The 24,628-nt window shown below is 44.7% G+C and overlaps 1 protein-coding gene across 3 annotated transcripts in view; it reads right to left on the bottom strand.

Annotated features, from left to right (window-relative positions):
* Window positions 1–24,628, bottom strand: part of LOC126354972 (cytochrome P450 4g15-like) — a 332,675-nt gene that overhangs the window by 65,207 nt on the left and 242,840 nt on the right. For all 3 annotated transcript variants that reach the window (XM_050005056.1, XM_050005057.1, XM_050005058.1), the window contains one exon: window positions 1,109–2,450. In XM_050005056.1, the coding sequence (XP_049861013.1) occupies window positions 2,010–2,450 (441 nt within the window). In that variant the 3' untranslated portion in view covers window positions 1,109–2,009. Of the gene's footprint in view, window positions 1–1,108; window positions 2,451–24,628 lie in introns of those variants that run through there.

The following is a 24,628-nucleotide window of genomic DNA, read 5'->3' on the forward strand; positions in this document are numbered from 1 at the left end:
TTGAAACACCAATCAGAAACATCATGTATTCCTAGGTGCACTATCCTTCAGGTACAACATTCTCCTGCATTGTTCTAATGCTAAGCTAAAGACCTTACTAATATTATATTAATGAGCAAAAATTTACCTAATTTCTTGTATTATTGGAGTTGTCACACTCCTGGTGACCTAGTCATAACATACGGGAATTAATGAAATTCACTTTCAGTCAAAATGTCGTTAAATAAAGAAGTTTGCACCAGGCTGTGTGTCAACACAATATTGTTTAATTTACTCTTGCTATTTATTATAATCTTTTGGATTTTATGTCCAGTATTCATTAGCTGTTTTACTAATGCGGGTACAGTAAACTGTCTGGAAGGTTTCTCATTGTGCAGTAGTACCTATACACAAGGACCAGTTTAATATAGACAAATGGTAGTAAAGAAAAAGACATGTTTGACACATCATGTATGTCAGTGATCTAATCTTTTATTTGAGTCAGGAGGCAGAGTTAGTCCTTTTTGCAGATGTTAAAAGCAATACTGTCAAGTTGAGCAAAGATATATTAACAGCAATCATAGTAAATTACGGTTTTGTTGAAGTTTCTAGCAATCTTTGCAGAAGTGGAGTAGCTTTAAATTTAGAACAACCACACCTCACGCGTTTTTATGGTTTTTAAAACCCCTACCTCCAATTAATGTATTGTGCCTACAAAAAATTATAAATAGGACTACAGAGGACAAAATTGTGTGTACATACTGTTGTCAACTGGAATGATTATGTAGCAGACTGAAACGTTAAGATTCAGATGCTACAGCAAATTTTAATTCACTGATGTCCTACACGATAGTATTGTGGAGTAATTCCTCACTTAAAAAGTGTTCATTGCATAAAAGGTAATAATTAGAATTATTTATAGGGTTTACCTACATGTAGAATCTAACGATCTATTTAGCAATTAAGAATATTAACCAGAGCATTATAGCAGATTTATTCAATTTTGAAAATTGATCTCATCAGTCCATTGCATCTTGAGAGCAATAGAGATATTCACAAATAATAAAAGGAAAAAGTGAATCTAATTTTAAAAAATACTTAATTATAAAAAAATTGACAATCTACTTACGGAAATAAAACGTCTCATAGGCAGAAGCGGTGTTCTCAAATGTAAAGTTGTTTTTCTTTAACAACTTCTTCTTCAATAGAAATGTGTAGTCAGATATAAACCTGTATATGATCAGCATGTATCCATATATGCTTTTAAATTTTCTGTGCTATGTTTTTTGTTCAAGGAAGATGTTTCATATCATAACATTTGTTCTGAATATCATTGTTGAAGAAAAAACACCGTGTAACTGACTCTACCAATTTGCCACATGAGTTCAGAAGCGCATAAATGACAGCACCTTCTACAGTTATATTTCTCTCTGTGTTGAAAAGTGGATCTCTGGTGAAACTTTCGATTGATGAGAATATACAGCACATCACAAGACAGTGTTTTAATCAAGAAAGAAATCGATACTCATCGATAACAGGGTATGAAAGAGGAGATTTGTTTCTGAGAGTGATTGACAGCTACCAATCACTCCACCATGTTAGATACTCTGTGTGCAGGCCTTCCTGCTTTTCGCTACAGTCTTCCAGCGTATCCATCTCCCTATAGACGACAGCAATATCTGCTAACAGCCTTATGGAGCTCCTCCCCTCTAGAATTGTTCTATTCTTTCGCATTTATGTGGTGTAAACGTCTCTTTTTACCTCATTTGACTTTCATCTTCACTTTCATTGCACATATTTGAAAATTTGTTATTCCCGCAGTAACAATATGAAATAGATGAACCGACTGAAATCCGGAAAAGTCATTTACATAATACTGCTTCTTCAAAGACGATATAATCCTTGGAATATGGAATTAACTAGCTTCACTTGTCATTATTTTAACGGGAAATCTCAGCAAAAATGCCCTAGTGACAGCTAAAACTTTGTAGAAAGATTGCTGACATTTAATTTTCCACTGCGGAAATGTTTCACATAGAACTCGAAGGTATGTTGTCTCGTGGGACAAAAGTAACTCTATAGCCAGTGAGTGGAAAGAGTGCTATGGAAAATACACTCTCTTCTAGGTCCTTCCTGCTGGATCCAGGCAGTATACGATAACGCCGCAGCACCGTTGACAGTACAGTTTTAATTTGCAAAGTTGCGTACCGGCCGCCCACGCATTTGCGAGGGCCGACGCCAAAAGGCACGTAGCTGTAGGGCTTCCTGTTTGTCGCGCTGCCACCCTCCAGGAAGCGACTGGGGTCGAACTTGTGCGGGTCTGGAAACAGCTGGGGTTGGCGGTGCAACAGGTAGTAGGCTACCATCACGGTGCTGCCACGTGGCGCCACATACCGACCCCCTGCCAGGGGGGTGTCCTCAGTCACCAGATATGGTGCGGCAGGCGCTGTTGGGAACAGCCGTAGCGTCTCCTGCAACAAAAAAAGTGTAACATAGAGCATGTGCACAAAAAGTCGCACGTATTAGGAACGCCAATGAACGACCGTCACATGACGTGGCTGCGAGGTTGGACAATGTCTGCTACATGTTCAGCTTTGTTTATTGAGACTGTAAGGTGGCATCATTTTGTAAGGTGGCATCATTTTGAGCCACATTACAACTACCACTCCGGAAAGAAGACCCTTTAATAGTATACACACCGAGACAGGAGACCATAAACGATACTGACATCGTCTAGGGATCTTAATTTGTAGCAGAATATCTGCGTGTTGGGCGATAGCGAAGCGAACAGAGACGGGAGGCTGAAAGGGGAATGGGAGAGACACAAGTGGGGCAGGCAGGCCTGAGAGCTTTTACGTAGAGATGGGGCCCCTCCACGCCTGCGCCAACGTGGTGAACAAACCAAAAGTTCTGCTGTCACCTCCGTAAACATGTTAGTTATCTTAGTAAGTGGATCACAGGATGCTGGGCTGTGATGTTATCCGTGCGTCTGGGTAAGACTAAGCATTAACACGCTCCATCAGGTGACAGATAGTGGACGAAACGCGAGTGAGGGTAGCGATTTGAAGAGCGGAGGAAAAAAAGTGCCAAGGATCGTGTCGTGGGAAAAAAACCTCTGCGACAGTGGGATGGGTAGTAAGAGCAGTAGTGGCTTACTAGCTGCGACAGTTCATGCAAGGTTGGATTTTTTAGTACGGGTATTATGCACCATTATCGTGGCAAGCGATGGCGATGTATCCCAGTTGCTGCAGCCGCTACATTCCTGGAACAATCAAGATCGTTATACAGTAGTGGGAGATCGGCCATAGATCATCTCACTGTGTGGGGGTTGTGTGGAGCTTGTTTGCATGCAGTGTACAGTACGGCTTCCCTGCGTGGTAATGGTGTCTGATTAACACGGGCTCACCTGTACCGTTATGTTTGCGTATGCTTGGCCATAGATGTTAGGTCCTTACAAGTATGTCTTTTGGTCTTTTATGTTTCCATCTATGGTTGTGGTCGTAGTTCCTCAGATTCAGAATAAATGGGTTCTGCGAATGTCTGGAGTTTCTGTAGATTCTTGTGGTGAGTTCGAAGACGACAGCTCCCGTAAGCTCCTGGAAACCTCATACGGGTGGACCACGGCTTAGCGGCAGCCACGTGGCCGAGGACAAGGAGAAGACACAGGGGCTCGCTCACAAAATGCGTGGCGGCGTGTAGGTGGTTTTACCAAAGGCCGGAGCGGAAGCTTCTCGAACAGTCTGGAAGCTTCTAGAAGCTTCAGTCGGTTGCAAAACTGAGATTGGCCGGCGCTCGGAAACGACCGCCTTCCAGCAACATGATTGGCCACGCTCATTAAAGGGGGGAAGAAAAAAGAACAGGAGCTACGAAAAAGTGTAGCGACTGTGAAATACTTGTTCCTGGGGCGTCGAGGAGAGAGTTTGGTCCTGGCGAGATGTGCAACCTCGTTACTGCGACAGAGCACTTGTAGCGAGAGCCTGAGGATCGTCTGGTGTTCCACGGTGCCGTGGAGGTGCCTACGGAAGCTTTTGGTGAGGTAGAATTTATGTTATCTTTGCAGCGATAAGCGTTAGATCACTGTAGTGGTCGTGCATTCGCAATGGCGGTTAGGGAAGTAAAGTAAATTGCTGATCACGTGTCTTTTACGTTTTATGCTGAGGCTTCACGTTGCTAGTCGTGATTGTATTTCTAAACATAATTGCAATTGTCGTAGCTGACGTCAGTATTGAATTAAGGACTGCGAATATATCACAGGACAGTACCAGACAGTCCGCACATGGTAGCTGAGTGGTCAGCGCGACAGACTGTCAATCTCAAGTGCTAGGATTCGATTCCCGGCTGAATCGGAGATTTTCTCCGCTCAGGGATTGGGTGTTGTGTTGTCTTAGTCATCATCATTTCATCCACATCGACGCGCAAGTCACAGAAGTGGCGTCAAATCGAAAGACTTGCACCTGGCGAACGGTCTACCCGACGGGAGGCCCTAGTAACACGACAATTATTTATTTAGTGGCAGACAGAGCGATTACCAAATGTGAATAGGCTGAACTAAAATGTTCCTCGTACTGTGTAATCTTGTATAGAGTAAATTGCAGAAGAGTAACACTACTGAGTATATCATTTTATAGCTGGTACTTTCCTTTGTCATTTATTATCTCCTTATTTATTTCATGTATGCAACCACCTGGTGGCGGCAATGTTTGAAGGTCAGCACATCTGAACATTCTAGCATATACTGAGGATATGGTTAGAAATCAACCAGATTTGCATACGACTAGTTGATGTCACATATAGAGCAAAGGATAAGCTTACCGTTCTGGAGAGCGTATAAGTGTCAGGGCGACAAATTAGCGTTATAAAATCCATTATGCAAAATTTTTCTCTTATGCGTTCGGCTCGCAGGCTTACCCATAAGCAAAAAAGAGCAAAAGAGAAGCGGTAGCATACAAGACCAGTAGAACACTATGTTAGTCACTGTTATAAATATCACCTCGAAAAATATGAAATCGTGAGCATAATACGTGATGATGGTGTTAGTTGTTCGCTACACACTCGACCTTCACTATGACACATTTTTGCCAATGGTGGATGACTTGTCAGAGACAGTGGTGTGTAAGTCTGCATTTGTACTTTTCAGGAAATATTCTGCCCCGAAATTTCCATAAAAAGGGATGATTAGAAGCAATGGCGTGAATAGAAACGATCCTACAAAAACAGTTCTAAACTACTGTGTCAGATGACAAATGGGAGTGTCATTCAAAAGTCTGTGTGTCTAGGTCGGAAGTGGCAGTATCCCACCGCTGTTGAGGTCGTCTCCAGACACGTCTTCGGGTGCAATCTCATTGACTGGAATAGAATTGTCTCCAGTGATGAGTCCTGCTTCGAATTTAGCCCAGGTGATCAGCGAAGACATGACATTTGCATGGGATATGACATACTGAGATATTTAATCGTTCTCTAAGACAAAAAAACAAAAGATTCACTACGAAAACGTAGATGTGATGTACAGTCGTGGACAAAACGAGCGAGACACCTCGCCTTTTCGTTATGCTGATCCGCACAGCTTTAGAGTCTGCTACACAGCATAACAGGCAAGGCGACGAAGTGCTACCAACATACTATGCACAGGCGTGAAATTGAAAAACTATCCGAACTTTGTCAGCCTGTTTTCAATCGTGTGTAAGACTATTTTACTGCTGATTAGTCTGTTAAACGTAACACGTAAATATTAGATATAAATGGAAGAAGAAACGCTAATTAGTATGTAGTGTACTAATAAAATTAAATTTCAGCTTCTAGGGATAATAAAACTGTTTTAGTAAGACAAAGTACCCCATATCGTTGCGAATTAGCAAAATATTATGCGCATTCGGCCTCGAAACGGTCTGTGTCAACGTTCAGAGCAGTCATACTGTGTTACCGTTGCTGACCAACCATGAAGGTGTGCAAATTTAGCAATGGGGGAAGACTCGTAACGAAATTCAGTTAAAAATCGTTCAATGCCACACTTAAGTCAATTCAGTTATTGACATAAGCGGAAAAAGTAGGCAGTATCAGGTACAAAACTCTACAAGAGTTTCATATTGATATGCACAGGGCGCTGGCGCAGAATAAAGGTAGCAATAAAACGTATTGGGGGAGTGAGAATTTCTTAAAATTGCTTTATTGTTAGTCTGTCTGGCTCCATCGACATTATAACCGAAAACATACCGCACCTCCCTTGCATTAGCAAACACCTTTCACTACGCTAACAGACAATCCAGGCTAACAGCCCTCTACTATTACCCCAGACATGAATAAACCGGCAATTTCGCAATGAAAATGACAAAATGATCTACAGTTTCTGTTGCATAGAGCTTTCTGGACTGAAAAACATTAATTGTCTACCTTTATGTCACAGCTTATGTGACAATCATTCGGGATGTTTATCGAAATAACAAAATATTGTTATTAGAGAGTAAATTTAGTAGGATAATTCTGCACCACCCCAGGAAATAAACGGCGACATAGCTGCCCAGCGTATTCTACAATGTTTCGAATTCTCCATTAGACTCGCCACAGCCAGAAAACGTTCATTAGCCGAAGTGGGATCTGAATTATCATGTGTATAGGCAAATGGATTTTATTTGCATTCTCGTAAACATGATTTGGATCGAAAGCATAGCTATGATTAATATGCTGATGTATCGACTGCAACTAGAACATTTCGAATAAAGAGCAGGGAGAATTATTTATGAGGACCCTATCTTCAGTAACTGTCGTAGCTATTTTGTTTGTTAGGATTTCGTCACCTAAATCGGTAAACTGGATCCCTACTTGACCGCCTATCTGTCTACCCAACGCTTAAAACCCGTTTACCTCGAGTACGGTTAGACATAATAAGCGGAAATTTTTCGCACTTCCTGCGGTGTACGGTCCCTTGGTGGTGTAAAAAATTGAGTTTCTATGTCAACGTTATCTAAAGATACGGCCGTTTCTGTAAAGAAAATTTACGCGAAAGGTCAGAAAATGGCTCTAAGAACTATGCGACCGAACTGCTGAGGTCATTAGTCCCCTAGACCTAGTACTACATAAACCTACCTAACCTAAGGACATCACACACACATCCATGCCCGAAGTAGGATTCCACCTGCGACTGATGCAGCCGCGCGGTTCGTGACTGAAGCGCCTAGAACCGCTTTGCCACAGCGGCCGGCTACGTCTTGTATTTAACACGTGATTGAAAGCAGTCTGACAAAGTTCGGATGGTTTTTCAGTTTCACGCCAGTGCATAGTATGTTGGTAGCACTTCGTCGCCTTGCCCGTTATGCTGTGTAGCAGACTTTAAAGCTGTGCGGATTAGCGTAACGAAAAGGCGAGGGGTCTCGCTCGTTTTGTCCACGACTGTGCATGTACAGAAAAAACAAATGATTGCAATTTCAGAGAAATTGGATGATTTATTCAAGACAAAGAGCTTCACAAAATGAGCAAGCTAATAATGCACTGGGATACGAACAAGAATGTCGCCTGCCATAGGATCCAATGAACAGTGAATGATGGTCTGCCATTTCATTTCATAACAGGAACGCTTTGGTTGTCATCCCTTACAGCACAGCGATACGTCGACGAAATTCTACGCCCCGTTTCGTTGTCCTTAATTGCAAGCCATCCTGGACTTTCATTTCACCATGATGTCTGCCTGGACATCTTTAGTGTTTCTACCGCTTGTCTTGGTGTTCCCCAAACCATGCACTGGCCAGCAAGATGGCCGGATCACTCCCCAGTTCATAACATTTGGAGTATTATGGACAGAGTGATCCAACTAGCTCGCGGTTTTGACGATCTAAAGCGCCAATTGGACAGAATTTGGGACGATATGCTTCAGGAGGACGTCCAACTACTCTATCAATCAATGCTGAGCCAATTAACTGCTTTGTACAGTGGGGGCCGTTACTGAATGGATTTATTAGTATAAAAATTTGATTTTTAATTTTCACTCGATGTATGTGCGAACGTAGGGTGTGGCGCGGCTTCGCGCCCGGCGGGCTGCAGCGCCCAGGCTCGGCTCGTAGCGAGAAAACAGCGGCCGATGTTGACCGACCACACAACGTCAAACATGACCAAAAAGAAAACGGCCACCCTATGGATCGAACGGTGGGAACGAACCCCACATCTGACACCAGTGTTAATGTGTACGTGGGCAGAGAGGAGGGGGAGTGAAGGTTTGTGCATAGGCCTCGTGACGATAGGGTGCACGAGGTCGAGCAGTCAGCATTAGTGAGAGGGCATACAGGGCTGCCGTTAAATGACAAAACAGGAAATTATGTACAATAAAGAGGATGTATTTCAATGTACGGTGCGCCTAGGGTCGGAAGTTACCAGGTTTAGGCCAGTCTACGAGGTCGAACAATTAACTGAAATGGGCAACGGAAGGGGAAGCGGCTCATGGTAACTTACGTAGGTGGCCGGTCGTGAAAAGCAGAGCCAGAGGCTCTGACTTCCAAGAAGACGTCTGTTCTGCTCGAAGTCTGGATTACAAAGGAGAGAGGCAACTGTGTTCCGCTCCGCAGAACACCCCTGCGTCCACTCGCGTGATCTGCATCCCACGTACGCTATTGGATAAAACCAATGACGTGAATTCGCTAGCAGTTTCAGCAGAGGGCACAAGGCGTCTCTCGTCAGCAGCTTGAACTGGACAGAACTGCCTCGGTTTTGAAAGACAGGCAACTTGTCTCACGTAGGCACAGCGTAAGTTGCTCTGGGAGTAGACTTGTAAAGATCTGACTGGGCCATTGAAATAAATTTTTTAAACCAATTCCCTAAAATAATCCTTGACTGGCTGCCACCATGTACAGCTTACATAAGAATCTGAGTTGGACCGAAGTATTATTAACTTGCTCAATTTGTGAAGCTCTTTGTCTTGAATGAATCATCCAATTTTTCTGAAACTGCAGTCATTTTTGTGCCTGTACATCTACATCACATCTACTTCTTCGTAGTGCATCTTTTATTGTCTTAGAGTACGCTTAAATATGTCAGTATCTCATCCACAATGGAGCAGAAATTGCTTCATTATTCACTTCGCAACAGAAGCACAACTCAACAGTTAACTAGTCAATGGTTGCTAAACTGCTGTAAGGTATACACAGTATTATTATAATTATTATTGTGTGTCAGTGGTCAAACAAAAACCATTGGTAGGCATAAGTCATCCAATTGCTGCCAGTTCAGAAGTGAGAAGTCAGGCAATCAAGTGATTTACAAACAATAAGCATAGCGCACACATTTTAGCTTGGTTAATTTTATATGGGGATGCAGGGTGTTGATGAAGCAAGTGTCGCTAGGCACAGGATTGGTGCACTGGAAGCACTTTTTACAAGTGTCTGACGTCAATGTGGATAGTTACTTTTCTCTTCTGAGAAGGTGTAGGCAGCATATACTGAGAATTGCTTCATCATTCTATAAAGAAGGTTGTTAGAAGTAAGCAGCACCAAATGCCTCATTGACTCATTAGTTCGTGGTTTAACAACACACCTATTAAGACTAAAAATAATTTATCTTTCGTCATTTAAGAAAATAACCATTGGAAGAAAATTCTTTTTTATTCTTAAGCTGTCGGTGTTAGAAAGAGGGAGGGGGACGGTCATTGGATAATATGTGATTACATTCGCGGTTAATGGACTCAGAAAGGTTGGGAATCGCTGATATACGCAATATAATCACTGTGCCGCATTATGGAGCACTGTTGCCGTACACTTCCAACCAACTCAGAACGGACTGCAGCAGCGTTGTTCCCCTTCAAATGCAGCAAGCGAATAAGTGCACGGTGCTCCACTACAGCAATGAGCACTACTGTTTTGCTTTAGTCCTTCTAGCGTCGTGCTATGGCACTGTTGTTCGCGGATTTCAAGCAGACACGAGTGCAGACAGTTAACTGAAAACAAATAAAAAGTTACTTACGTAATTTTATATTTTTCAAGATGCTGATTACAAATTTTTTACTACCGCACTTATTTGAGCTCTATACGTAAAACAACGAAATCTTTTGTAGCTTTTTATTTACTCGTGTCAGAAACACACACTACAGTTTACAAATTATATAAAATGTTCCAAAACATGGTACTATAAGCATTACAATTACAATTAAATGCGGTGTTTCCAGTACGCAGCAGCTTCGCATGCTTCCTTGGTGGCATCGATGACATTCTGTGGCGAGCATGACGTTCGGCATAGGCTGCAGACAAGAAGATGAGTCATTCTCTGTTCTTCACCACATTCACATGCTGTGGAGTCGCATGCATATCCCCACTTTTTCAACTTGGTCTTCGTTCTTCCAAATCCAGCCTGTTGAGGGTCTTCCATACTGACCAGCTTTCTTCGTGACTGGTGGGAGGCTTTCGGTCGGGATCATCCACCCTGCAAAGTGGCTGGAAACGCCATGAATTGACTCTGAAGTTCGAAGGTGGTTCAGTGAGGCTTTCAGTTGAATGGAAAAAGCTTTTCCATGACTTGAGCCTTGGTACTATTGGCTGTTACCCGCGTAATGCGTGGGTCTTCAGATACAATGCCTTAGACTTTTCCAGTCTGGATGCACATTCACCACGGATATCTGGAGGTGGGATGCCCGCTAGACAATAAACTTTGTCAAGTGGTGTAGATCTCAGACATCCCGTGATGAGTCTGCAGGTTTCATTCAAGGCGATATCCACTTGTTTAGCATGACCAAATGGTTCAAATGGCTCTGAGCACTATGGGACTTAACATCTGAGGTCATCAGTCCCCTAGAACTTAGAACTACTTAAACCTAACGAACCTAAGGATATGACACACATCCATGCCCGAGGCAGGATTCGAACCTGCAACAGTAGCGGTCGCCCGGTTCCAGGCTGTAACGCCTAGAACCGTTCGGCCACACCGGCCGGCTTTAGCATGACCAGTTCTGCACCAGACAGGTAAGCATATTCTGCAGACAATTAACAAAGAGCTACAGCAGAAGTTCTTAAGATGCGAGGATGCGTCCCCCAGGTTGTACCCGATAATTTCCGGAGAATGTTGTTCCTTGCATAGACCTTCTGTTTGGTGTTCAAGCAATGTACTCTGTAGGTAAGTGCTCGATCAAGAGTTACTCCAAGATATTTGGGAGTGAAGCAGTGTTCTTATTGCTTACCTTCCCAGAACACATGCAATTTCCTTGCTGCATCTCTATTTCTAAGATGGAACGCACAAATCTGTGCTTTTGCTGGGTTTGGCTTCAGCTGGTTGCTATGGTAATAGCCACTTAGAATTTCTAGAGCATGAGAGAGCTTCTCTTCAAAATGTTCACAAGATGTTCCTTGAACTGCTAGAGTGACATCATCAGAGTATATAAATCTCTTTGTCCCTTGCGGGCAGAGCTGATCATTTGTGTAGATGTTAAAAAGTATAGGCGCTAGCACACTCCCTTGTGGAAGGCCGTTCTTTACATTCCTCCATCTGCTCCGCTGACCTCGTAATTCAACATAAAGCCTTCTGTTTTGAAGAAAGCACTCAATCATTTGGGTGAGTTTGTAATTCTCAGTTATCTTAAGCACTTTATTTAGCAGTGTACGCTGGTTAACAGTATCTTACGCTGACGCCAAGTCAATAAAAGGTACACTAGTGGCTTTGTTGTTTTCACAGCCGTCTTCTATATATTGTGTTAGGTGAAGTACTTGTGAAGTACAGCTTCTCCCTGGTCGAAATGCGGCTTGTTCTGGTATGAGAAATGGTTCTACCACATCAGGTAGTCTGTCCAAAATCATCCTCTCCAAGATTTTATATAAATGACACAGTAAGGACATTGGTCGGCAGTTCTTGGGATCGCTTGCGTTCTTGCCAGGCTTGAGTATTGCAATAACTCTGGCTTTTCTCCACAGTTTAGGGATTTCTCAGTAGTTGTTGCAATTGTTGAATAAGTGCAAGAGCCATTGCTTACTGGCAGGATCAAAGCTTTTAAGTCGTTCAACGCAGATGTCATCCATACCTGCCGCCTTAACAGTTTTGCATTTATTTAGTGCTCTGTTCAGATCTTTCACTGTAAGATGGTAAGAGAGCATGCTGTTTTCCTGACACATCAGTTTTTCGGATTTTCGTTTGGGTCCAATTCTAGCTTTTGGTTTGCCGTTCTCCACGGGCTGACTTGCAGTTTGATTTGCAGAGATGTTACTATGTAGTGAGGACTTCGTTGTATCGTTACTGAGGTGTCTAAGTAACCTCCAGGTGTTGTAACTGTTTCTTCCCATATCTAATAGTTGATCTGACGTTTGTCTCTGCCTTTTATTTTAAAAATTTTTGTCATGTAATTAATCGGACATCTAAGGGCCACGTTACATTTACAACCCTTATGACAGTTAGGCTCAGTTTTTTTTTTTTTAGGTCAGAGGGTTTTTATCAATACACTGTGACTGCCGCGGTGTTTCATCTGACCATTTGGTACCACCTGTTCTTTTCTCGTCGCGGAAAGTCTCAAACGTCCCTACAGCTGTTCTGAAGTTGTCACAGTTCAGCGCCGCTTCTGATTGTATGCCTATATTCCTTTAGCATGATAGAGCACTCTTGCTGGAGTATTCTTGTTTTCGGTTTAAAGACAAAGATAATGAAGATACATTTCGTCTATCTGGAATCATCGTACTTATGATGTGTCTAGGAAACCCTGCTCTGCGTTTGCACTTTGCGTCTGTAATGTTTTCTACTATAGAATATATTTTTTACTCGATTTTCTTACTTAGATACCATTTTTACAACCTCACCCGGCATATTGTGTGAGAGCTTTCTCTCTTTCCTCTCTAATTATCCCAGCAAACATCTCTCAGTAAGAATAAGACAGGAAGCGTATAGACACGCTGGTTTTATGACAGATGGCGTTCTGATTATAAATTTTGATGTTTATGGAAAGGCACTTCTAAATATTTCGTATGGTTTAGAAGGCTGTTTCTATTTTCGCCTCTTGCTTTCAAGGCTTCTTCTGTTTATTTTTTTTTTTTAATACAAGAGTGGTCTGAAATATTCTCAGAAAGGAATAGAAAAAATTACTTACATCAGTGAAACTTGTTTATTTTTCAATGTTGTCTCCTTGTAGATTAACGCACTTGGTCCAACGATGATCCAGTGCCTTGATCCCATCTCGAAAATGAGTTTCTTCCAGGCCTGCAAAATACTTGTCAACTGCAGCTATCAATTCTTCGTTTGAAGTGAATCTTCGTCCACAAGAAAAATTTTCACCTTTGGGAAGAGATGGAAGTCTGACGGAGCAATATCAGGTGAGTAAGGCGGGTGTGGCAACAATTAATACCTTAGTTCGTGTAATTTTGCCATGGCGACGGCCCATGTGTGCGGGCGCACGTCAAGAGTTGCGGCACTCATCTTGCAGATAATTTTTTCATTTCTAATTCTTCAGTTAAAATATGATATAGCCTTTCAGATGTCATCTGGCAAGCGCGAGCAATTTCACGCACTTTTCAATCGGCGATCCTGCATTACCATTTTGTGCACTTTCGCAATGATTTCTGGAGTACTGACACATCTTGACCGACCACTACGTGGATAATCATCTAAGCTGTCCCGACCAAATTTTAATTCATTTGTCCACTTGGCAACAGTTGAATATGAAGGAGCAGAGTCTCCCAGTGTATTCTGGAAATCGGCATGAACCTCCTTTGCTTTCATATCTTTCTATACAAAGTACTTAATCACTGCTTGAATCTCGATTTTCTTCCGTCTTTGTAAATCACTTCGCGGGAACAACAGAGCCACGCCTCCGCCACAGCTCTCTTCCAAGAGGACTGACGTGGCACATGTTTAAAGGCAACATAGCATTGAATATCACGTAAACAACTTGTGGTGATTCCGAGAACTTTTCAAACAACCCCCGTAATACTGCATGGGTCCATGCTAGCCAAAGCAATATGGTACTGGCGCGAGTCACTACATAATTCACATATGGCTGTAAGAAAATTTGAAAAGGAGACTTAAAATTACAAAACAGAAAGAACACGCTACAACGCAAGGTTCTAAACTACTGCAGGGAGCTCCTCTACAGAAGAGAAGGTCTATGCCACAAGGAAGCTTTACAACTTCTTTTCAAAATTTGGGATTTATCACTAAAACACGTTGAACCATATTGAAAATGAAGCCAATTCATCTCTCTACAATGGCTAATGTGACGTTGTTCAAGTGAAAATCATTTTCCCATTTAGTGTTCACTGAGAGAGTGTGACCATTCCCCTTGAATGGGTCATTATTATTATTCAACAATTCCACAATGGACTGTATGCTCACGGATGCACAACACAGTTGTAACTCAGAACTACTAAACACTGCTTTTATTATTAATTGAACGCAATACTACCACTTTATAATAGGTTGAAACGTCCCCTTAGAACAATTATACACGACTGTGCTTAAATTGACACACAATATTTTTAGCGCAACGCAATCTGACTTTCAAAATGCCTACAAAAGAATGGCCCTGACTAACTTTAACCTATACGTTTCACAAATCACTTACCTCACAAAAATCTTGGTTACTCGAACTACTGGTATACAGAGAGCGCCATTACTGCCAGCTAAATAAAAGATTAAAACTACGGAAGGCACTAACTATTGATAGGCACAGTTAGCAAATGAAAGATTTTAATAGAGAACAAACAATGTACTTACCTTAATAGTCATAATATATATATCAGTTCATGACATCAATTCTTACAAATTTCAAAACTACGCCATCTCTCTCCCCACGTCCACCACTGCTGGCGGCTCACCTCCAACTGCGCAACGTTACGCGCTGTTAGCATCCAGCTGCCGCTGCCCAACACTACAATGGCGAGTATTACAACAATGCCAACCAGCCACAGACTGCACATGGCACAGCCAGTGATTTTCATACAGAGCGCCACGTGGCGGCGGCGTTGCCAATAAAAAAACCTAAACAGCCTACTTACAAGGTATCTGTTCAACTGTGAAAGTATAGTTTTTATTTATGAGATTACTACACTTTCTTTTTCTGTCAGGCAAATTACATTTAGATACATGTGAATACTTGCTGTATTCGTGGCTTTAGTAGTTTCTGCACTGGTTAGTAATACGAGAAAAACATCGTGAATTGGCTGTTCAGCGCAAATAGAAATCTTCTAAGTTGAAACCACTACTCCCGATTAACCTGAACTCTTAACACAGCCCATGGGACAATAACGTTGAGAGCTGACTCTTGATTTCATGGGAGAAGTTGAGACCATATGTACAAGAATAGAAAGGAAAATGATAAAAGTTATAAGGATGCGATCAAAATGTTTTCGTTCTAAGGCCCTGTAGCTAACAATCGGTATGCGATCAGGCAAAATCGCAGTGAACATTGAGGCAATCATTCTACGGACACACCAGGTCGATGATAACCGTTCGGTAAGGCGCCATTTCCTGCTTTGCGAAGAAGTCTGTCATGATTGATGCACCTTCTCGTCGGAAGGGCTATGAGTGTCTTTTGCGCAGCCGCGTCATTCCAGCTCTCCAACATCGTGGGTGTGTAGATGGGAACATTTTTATGCAAAATGGCGCACCTCTGCACATTGCAAATCCAGTTAAGCAGCTGCTGAAGCAGTTCGGAAATGCCAAAATTATCACCCTCCATTTCCCTACTTCCTAACCGTCTCTATCACCTCATCTTAATCTATGTGACTTCTGGCCATGGGGCTATCTGAAAGATGTTGTGTTCAGTGTTCCGACTTCAAACTTAGCTGCATTGAAGGCACACATTAAGCAACAAATTCTGAACGTGACCCCGGCAACACTTCGATCAGTTGTGGAACATGCTGTTTCTCGTTGCAGAAAACGGTGGACAGCATATTAAACATGTTTTGCGCCAGTCACACGGAAATTAATAATCAGATTTGAGTTTGATGATTCCCAATATCCTGTTGTCAAACGTGACGTGATACAAGCCGTTGGGACCGTGCCAACCAGCTCCTCTTCTGTTTCTTTTAGGATTTCAATCACCAACGACTTTATTTAATTCCAACTCACCGTGACGTGGACTCAAAAAGTCGTTGGAAGTTCCCTGCGGAACTACTGAGCCATTCTGCCTCCATAGCGGTCCAAAACTGCGAAAGTGTTTTCCATGCAGGATTTTGTGTACGAACTGATCTCTCGATTATGTCTCATAAATGTTCGTTGAGATTCACGTAGAGTAATCTGAGTGGCCAAATTATTCGCTCGAACTATCTAGCATGTTCTTCAAACCAATTGCGAACTATTGTGCCCCATTGACATGGCGCATTGTTCAAATGGTTCAAATGGCTCTAAACACTATGGGACTTAACATCTGAGGTCATTAGTCCCTAGCCTTAGAAATACTTAAACCTAACTAACCTAAGGACATCACACACATCCATGCCCGAAGCAGGATTCGAACCTGCAACCGTAGCAGCAGCGCGGTTCCGGACTGAAGCGCCTAGAACCGCTCGGCCACATCCATAAAAATTCCACGGTTGTCTGGGAACTTGACGTCTACGAATGACTGCAAATGGTCTCTCCGTGTTGCCTAACATAACAACTTCCAGTCAATAATCGGTTCAGTTGGACCAGAGGACTAAGTACATTGCATGTAAACATAGCTCAAACCACTATGGAGCCATCACCGGCTTGCAGAGTGCGTTATTGACAACTTTGAATCATGACTTCGTGGGGCCTGCGTCATAGTCGAACCCTATCATCAACTTTTAACAGCTAAAATCAGGACTCATCTGACCAAGCCACGGTTTTACAGTCGTCTAGGATCCAACCGAGCCGGCCGCTGTAGACGAGCGGTTCTAGGCTCTTCAGTCCGGATCCGTGCGGCTGCTACGGTGGCAGGTTCGAATCCTGCCTCGGGCATGGAGGTGTGTGATGTCCTTAGGTTAGTTAGGTTTACGTAGTTCTAAGTCTAGGGGACTGATGACCTCAGATGTTAAGTCCCACAGTGCTTAGAGCCATTTGAACCATTTGATCCACCCGATACGGTCGCGGGCCAGGAGAGGCACTGTAGACGATGTCGTGCTGTTAGCAAAGGCACTCGTGTCGCTCGTCTGCTGCCACAGCCCATTCATGCCACATTACGCCTCACTATCCTAACGGATACATTCATCATACGTCCAGATTGACTTCTGCGGTTATTTCACACTGTGTTACTTATCTGTTAGTACTGACAACTCTATGCAAACGCCGCTGCTCTCGGTCGTTAAGCGAAGGTCGTTAGCCACTGAGGGGTAGCCGGCCGCTGGTGGCCGAGCGGTTCTAGGCGCTACAGTCTGGAACCGCGCGTCCGCTACGGTCGCAGGTTCGAATCCTGCCTCGGGCATGGATGTGTGTGTTGTCCTTAGGTTAGTTATGTTTAAGTAGTTCTAAATTCTATGGGACTTATGACCTCAGCAGTTGAGTCCCATAGTGCTCAGAGCCATTTGAACCATTTGAACCACCTGAAATTTGATGTTCTCGTCACACTCTTAACGCTATCGATCTAATTTCCCAACGATTTCCTAAATGGAGTGTCCCATGTTTCTAGCGCCAGCTACCATTCCGTGCTCAAAGTCTGTTAATTCACGTAGTGTGGCCATAATCAAGTCAGAAAGCTTTGCACATAAATATTCTGAGAAGAAAAGACAGCTCCGCCGTTGAACTGTCCTTTTATATCTTGTGTGCGCGGTAGGACTGCCGCATGTGTATATGCATTTCTCTATCTCGTGAGTATTGTCACCTCAATCTATGAGGAAGCAGGAATTGAATCATCTCCGTAACAACAGGATTTATTGGTTGAAGTAGGTTCCAGTGAGTTTATATTGATAAAGATTACCTTTAAGGCGAAAAAGATACTATTTTAGTAGGGCTACAAAAAGCTGAAATGTTCATTCTGCGATATTGCAGAAAGACTTGGTAAGAATGTAGCCACTGTACTGACTGCTGGCAGTGGTGCTGACGAGAACCTTCGGTCGGAAGACGACCGGACTCCAGACGGCCGCGTGGCACTACAGAGAGGGAAGACCTTCGTATCAGACCTACATCTCTGGCGCATCGCACTGCGTTTGCAGCAGAAACTTGAACAGTAGCTGGCACCACAGTGGCACAACGAGCTGTTACAAATCGACTGCTCCAACGACAGCTCGGAAACAAATGTTCATTCCACTGACCCGAAACTACTGACGTTTACGACCTCAGCGGCGTAAAGCGAGAGCCCACTGGAGGACACGGTGGAGGTCTGTTCTGTTTTCTTATGAAAGCTGGTTCTGCCTCGGCGACGCGATGACCATGTGTCGATTGGAAGGAGGCCAGTTGAGTGCCTGCAAGCAACCTGTCTGCGCGCTAGACACACTGGACGTACACCTGGAGTTTTGGTCTGTTTGATAGCAGGGGCACTCTCACAACCACCTCGTGCACCCTGACGGCAGAACTGTGCGTCGATCTGTTGTGCTGCCACTGATGTAAAGCATTTCGGGGGATGTTTTCCAACAGGATAACTCTCGCACACATACCGCTGTTGTAACCCATCGTGCTCTACTGGGTGTCAACACGCTGCCTCGGGCTGCCGATCACTAGACCTGTCTGCAATCGGGCTCATATGGGTCATCTTCGGACAACTCCATCGTCATCCACAACGGGCATCTGTAACAGCTCGTTGAGCCACTGTGGTGTTAACTGCTGCTCCGATTTCTGCTACAGATGCAATGCGATGCGCCAGGGGTGCAAGACTGATACTTCGAAGACGCCCTCTGCAGTTCCACTTAGCCATCAGGAGTGTCTTCTCTGTTACGCTTTATGATACAATTCCATACGTTTTTTTCGTGATATGTTACAATACAGCATTACGGCGACTGCACTGCACTGCACTGCAAATCTCTGGTTACATCTACCAGAGGGAGACAGGCTAAGCAGCGAAGCTACTGTTCCTGTGTGGATCTCAAGAACTATTGTGGGGCCTCACGGTTAGGATTGGCCTATGGGAGCGGTCGCGTGGGGGCGGACGCTGCGTAAAATGCGTCATAGAGGCTGCGGAAGAAACTACTCCCGCAGCAGATCAGGCCAACGCGTGGTCGGCCTGCGGTGGACTTGGTGTCCCAGTCCACGGATAAGACGACTGCCAGAATGTTCTGCAGAGGCATAGAACACCCTGGCGGACTGCCTGAAGCGATCCCGCAGCAACAGGACGCCAGCTTCCTCATGAAGGAGCCTCGTGGAGTAACGAGGCGGCTTGTGGAGAGCGAGCCGCAGCGCCCGATTCTGGGCACGCTGGAGCATCGCAACGTGCGATGGGGCGGCATTCCCCCACACAACGGCGGCGTACTTGAGTACCGGTCGGATGAGGGCCAAGTACACGGTCAGGCCATGCCGAGGGGGGAGCGTGGATGAGGGGTTCAGCAGCGGGTAGACCGCCCGGAGACGCCCAATCGCCCGCCCCCTGATGTCGCGGATGTGCGGCAGCCAGGTGAGATGCCTGTCAAGCGTCACACCGAGGTATGTGCCGGTCGGTGACCACGGGATGGGGCCTCCCGAGATCGAGACAGACGGCAGGTCAGGAGGCAGCCGTCTCCGAGTGAAAACGACCGCCTGGCTCTTGGCGGCGTTAAAATTGAGTCGCCACTTGGTGGACCTCGCCCCCAGGACATCGCACGCTAGTTGGAGCCGGCGGCACATCGCGACCACGTTCATACTGCGGGTGATCAGCGCAGTGTCGTCGGCACAAAGAGCCAACTCCACGCGCGCCACCCGCGGAGCGTCAGCGGTGTACAAGGTGTACAGCAGGGGGCCGAGGACCGACCCCTGCGGTACCCCCGCACGAATTGGCCGGTCAGTGGAGGTTCCGCCGCCGGCCCGGACGTGGAAGGTGCGGCCTGCGAGGTAGGACCGCAGCAGAAGGGCGTGTGACGTCGGGACCCCATGCACAAGGAGCTTGTACACGAGGCCCTCGTGCCACAGGCAGTCGAACGCCTTGGAGACGTCGAGGAGTACCGCCCCAAGGTACTCCCTCGACTCCAGCGCCTGTTCCACCAGGCGTAGGAGTTGCTGCGTCGTCGAGTGGCCCCGCCGGAATCCGAACTGCTCCGCTGGAAGGAGCCCTTCGGCAGCGACGTGGCGCCACAGCCGCTCCACGTACAGTCTCTCAAAGATCTTGGAGAGACAGGAGCAGGCTGATCGGCCGGTACTGCTCCACCCGACGCGGATCTTTGCCGGCCTTGGGCACAGCCACCACTTCCGCGTGCTTCCACGCGGAAGGGAGGATCCCGAAGCTGAGAACACAGTTGAGAGTGTCCGCCAGTGAGTGATGGATCGCCGGTCGGAGCCACCCGCCTTCTTGGGGTTGAGGCGGCAGCACTGGAGTCCAATCTCAGTGGCGATGATGGGTGCGATCACAACGTCAGCAGCCCTGGCATTTTTTTTTTTTTTTTTTTTTCATCTTTCATTCCTCTCCCAGAAGGGGTGAGGCGGGCACATGGAGAGCCTATTGCTCTTTGGTGCCTTATATTATCTTAAGTTATGCTGTGGTGGCACATTTTATTTGGAAGAATGGGGAATGATATTTTTCTGTTCATTATATTTCGAGTTTCAACTCTTATTTGATCGCTTGTCGCGTGGGAGGGTGATGAGATCCTGGCATTTGCCCAAGTGCTGAGGGAAACCTCCCTAAAACCTCAGCAAGGATCTGTGTAGTCTTCTGTATGCTGTTTCTTTGTAGAGTGTTTTCTTTGATTTTGCTTCAGAATGTGTTGTGTTCTTGATTTATGTTTCATCTTCTTCTTCTGGTCCGTCGTCTTGCAGGTGTGTTATCGTGTCCTCTTGTATGTCATTGTTCGTGAAGTGGGCTGCTGCATTCATGTCTGTAGCCTTCATGCTAGTTTTGATTGTTATTGGTGGGTATGGATATTTTGTTTTCGGATAGTTCAGTGTTGTGTAGTCTCTTAGCAGGATTTCTGTTGTTGCTGTTTTATTCTGTAGTCTGTTGGAGCCAATTTTGGCAGTTAATTCCAGCCATCTTTTCTTTACAGGTTTTACTTTTGCGTTTTGGTATACTAATTCGTTTCCTGTCCTGGGATTCATGTTGCCTGCTATCCTTAATATTTTTCTTTCTGTCGCCATTATTTTCCTTGTAGCTGTTTTGTTGGTCATCCATACTGGAGCAGCATATTCCAGTATGGGGCGAATAAACGTTTTATATGTGTAGATAATTGTTTCTGTTTTCGCTCCGTTTGTTCTGCCTCTGAGTAGGCGAAGTAGGTTCCCTCTCGTTTTCGCTCTTGTTGTGATGTCTCTTGTGTGTGGCTCCCATGACATGTACTTGTCTAGGGTAATGCCCAGGTATCTAGCCTTGTCTGTCGCCTTGATAGTCTGTCCCCATAGTTGTAATTTGCAGTTTTCTGGGTTTTGCTGACGGGTGCGAGCATGTCTATGTTTAATGAGGATTAGCTGCGTTTTGCTTGCGTTGGGTTTTATTTTCCATTGGGTGAGCCATTTTTGCAGTTGAATTAGGTATTCTTGCGCTTGCCTGTTGGTTTCTTGTATTGTTGGTGCATGGCACCAGTAAGCCGTGTCGTCAGCGTATAGCGTTAGGCCCTCGTTCCATTTGTTCGTGAGTGGGATGTCTGCTGTGTATAGTGTATACAGCAGGGGAGAGATGATGGCTCCCTGTGGGACACCCGCTTTTGGCGTGAAAGGGTCCGACTCTGCGCCGTTGACGATTACTCTGGATGGGCGGTTTTCTAAAATGTTCGACAGAAGTGTGGTTATCTTCGTTGGTACGCCAATTTTGAGAAGTTTATAATATAGGCCTTTGTGCCACACTTTGTCGAACGCCCTTTCTATGTCTAAGAATATCGCAGCGGCGCAGTCCAGTATGTTTAGGCCTTTGATGACGCCGCTGCATAGTTGTACTATGGGGTCTATCGTGGAGTGGAATTTTCTGAAGCCTGATTGGCAGGCAGGTATTACTTGAGTTTTGTCTGCGAAGTTGCTTAATCTGTTTTTGATTATGGTTTCGAAAATTTTTCCTAGTACTGGAAGCAAGGTGATAGGGCGGTACGATCGCGGGTCGTTTGGTGGTTTCCCCGGTTTGGGAAGCATTACAATTTTTGCTTCCTTCCACTGCACAGGGATATCGCCTAACGTCAGCGCTGCGTTGTAGAGGGTCTTGAGGCTAGTTATCATTGCTTCTCTGGGGGCTAGACGTAGCTGGTTTCTTTTAATCCCATCTTTGCCTGGCGCGCTGTTTTTTCCTATTAGTAATGCTTCCTCCACTTCTGTGCTTGTGATTTCCTCTGTGAGTGAGGCTTCGGCTTCTGTTGGTGTATTTAGTGTTTTAAGCAATTTTTCGTATTCTATTGTGATTTCTTTTTCGTGCGTTAGGTCAAAGTTAGGGTCGGTTGGGAAGCTGTGAATTTCGTTGAGGACTGCTCTGAATAGGTTGGCCTTTTCTCTGTCGTCGGTGATAATGTTACCATCCTGATAGAGGGGTGGATCCTGTTTATGATCTGCACCTGTGATTTTCCTGAACGTGTGCCAGTATCTGTTTACTTGTTTGTGATCTAGGTTTTTGCTTATTATTCCCCATTTGTCAGCTCTGAATTCTTTCAGTTGTTGCTTTACCAAGTTGTTTAGTCTGTTCCATTCTCTCTTGTACTCGCAATCCGTTGTTCTTTTGAAAAGGTTGTATATTCGCCTTTTTTCTTTTATCGTGTTTAATATTCTCTGCGGTATGCGGTCCGCATTTGGTTTAATGATTTTGGTTGGAGCATTGTTTTCTGTCGCTTTGGTGATTGCTTGTATGATTTCTTTGTTGTACTCTTCTAGGTGTTCAATGTTTGCAATGTTTCTAGTCGTTGGTAAGCTTTCCCTTAGTTCGTTTTCGTAATTTGGGATGTTTAGGTTTTTCATGTCTATGATGGTTTTTCTATCTTTCCTGTGGTGTGGTGCGCTCATCAGGTGCGTGCGTATGATTAATGGCAGGTGATCTGACCCTATGCTATCTCCCGCCCATGGGGGGCTGAGGTGTCTATATATGGTTTTTGCGCAGATGATATGATCAGGGATGGATGTTCCTTGGTGTCCTATAAACGTGGTCTTGTTGTAGGGTAGTCTAACTCCGTTATTGATGTCATCCAGGTGTATTGTTAGAGCTATTCCGTTCCTGTTGGATCTTGAGTCGCCGAAAGTTTCAGATCTGGCAATGAAGTCCCCCATGATGATGAAGTCGCCTAGGTTTTTGATATAGTTTAAGAAGTCAATTGGAATTTCTTCATCAGGTGGATTGTAGATCGTTATTAGATGTAAGAATTTATTTGAGCGGGTTTGAAGTTGAAGATGTATGGCTTGGATATTCGAGAATTTCGGAGGCAGATCGATCTTAATGGCTGGTGTTTTCTTGTTATGGAATACCGCCACGCCGCCCTTTGGGGAGCTTCTCGGTACTGGAATTGCTTTTAGTTCGTGTGTTATATAGTCTTGTATACGGAGTGGGTAGTTGACAGTCCTCGTTTCCAGCACTCCTAAGATAGCTAGATTTTCTTTCGTGACTAACCTTTCCAGTAATGGGTGCTTCGTTCTGAAGCCATTGGCGTTTACGAAGCCCATGTTTAAGTCCTCTTGACCCGTGTCATCCATACTGGTTCTGTGTTCTTTTTGTTGTACCCTCTGGTTTATAGGTGCGAAGGCTTTGGTTTTTGGGACTGTACTTCTTGCACAGCTGGTATCTGTTTTTGACTGTTCTCTTTGCGTGTGGTGGGTGGCTGTGCTTTCGGTTCTTGATTGTAAGTGACTGACGTTGTGTCTTCCTTGGGTGTTTGTTGTTTTCTGGTGTGTTCGGATGTTTCTGGTGCTTCTTTGCTGCCTTTGTTGTAGCGGGATTCTTCTGTAGTCTTTGTACTCTGCAGGTGGAAGTGCAGTTTGTTTCCGATCGGTACCGGTTCTAGTTTTCTGCCCAGGAAGGACTTTGATACCTCTCTCATTGCTTCCACGACTTTTGCTTTCCTGTCTGGAAGGATGTTTATCATTGCTGTCGTGATGGCTCTGATCAGGTCGTCAGTTTTGACGAATTGGTCACTTGTGGTTGTTACTGGTTCATGTTTTGTGGGTTTGTCGATGCACTTCACCGTTTGCGTTGATTCTAGGTTAGCAGGGGCTGATGGCCTTTTCGGGCATTTAGGGTCCATTGGATGATGATCGCCTTCGCAATTTGCGCATTTGACTTTTACTTCTTTTGAGCTGCATTCACTTGCGTAATGGTTCCCCGCGCATCTGGCGCATTTTGGTGATTGGGAACATTTGTCGGTAGAGTGCTCGAAGCTAAAGCACTTTGCGCAATGGGCTGGTTGTGGTGGGGGCAGGTGAGGTGGTTCTACCTTGTATGATCGCATGTGAATTCTGAAATTCTCAGTGAGGAGTTTGTCTACAGTGGTTTGGTCCCTGGTCAGAACCCGGATATTCGGCGTGAGTTCTGACGTGTTGCGAGACCGGATCCGGATCGCACGCTCGAAAGAGTATCCCAGAGTGGTGAGTTGGTCTTCAATTTCATTAGTGGTGATATCGAAGTCGATATTTTTAATTACCACGCACATGCATGGTTTGCTGGTGGTGTTCCTCTCCTTGGGCGAGCGGTATTCTTTGACGATGCAGTTCGCTTCTGGCCGGTGATGTGCCAAGAATT

The sequence above is a fragment of the Schistocerca gregaria genome, chromosome 3 (genome assembly GCF_023897955.1).
Source record: "Schistocerca gregaria isolate iqSchGreg1 chromosome 3, iqSchGreg1.2, whole genome shotgun sequence".
In the NCBI taxonomy this organism is placed as follows: Eukaryota; Metazoa; Arthropoda; class Insecta; order Orthoptera; family Acrididae; genus Schistocerca; species Schistocerca gregaria.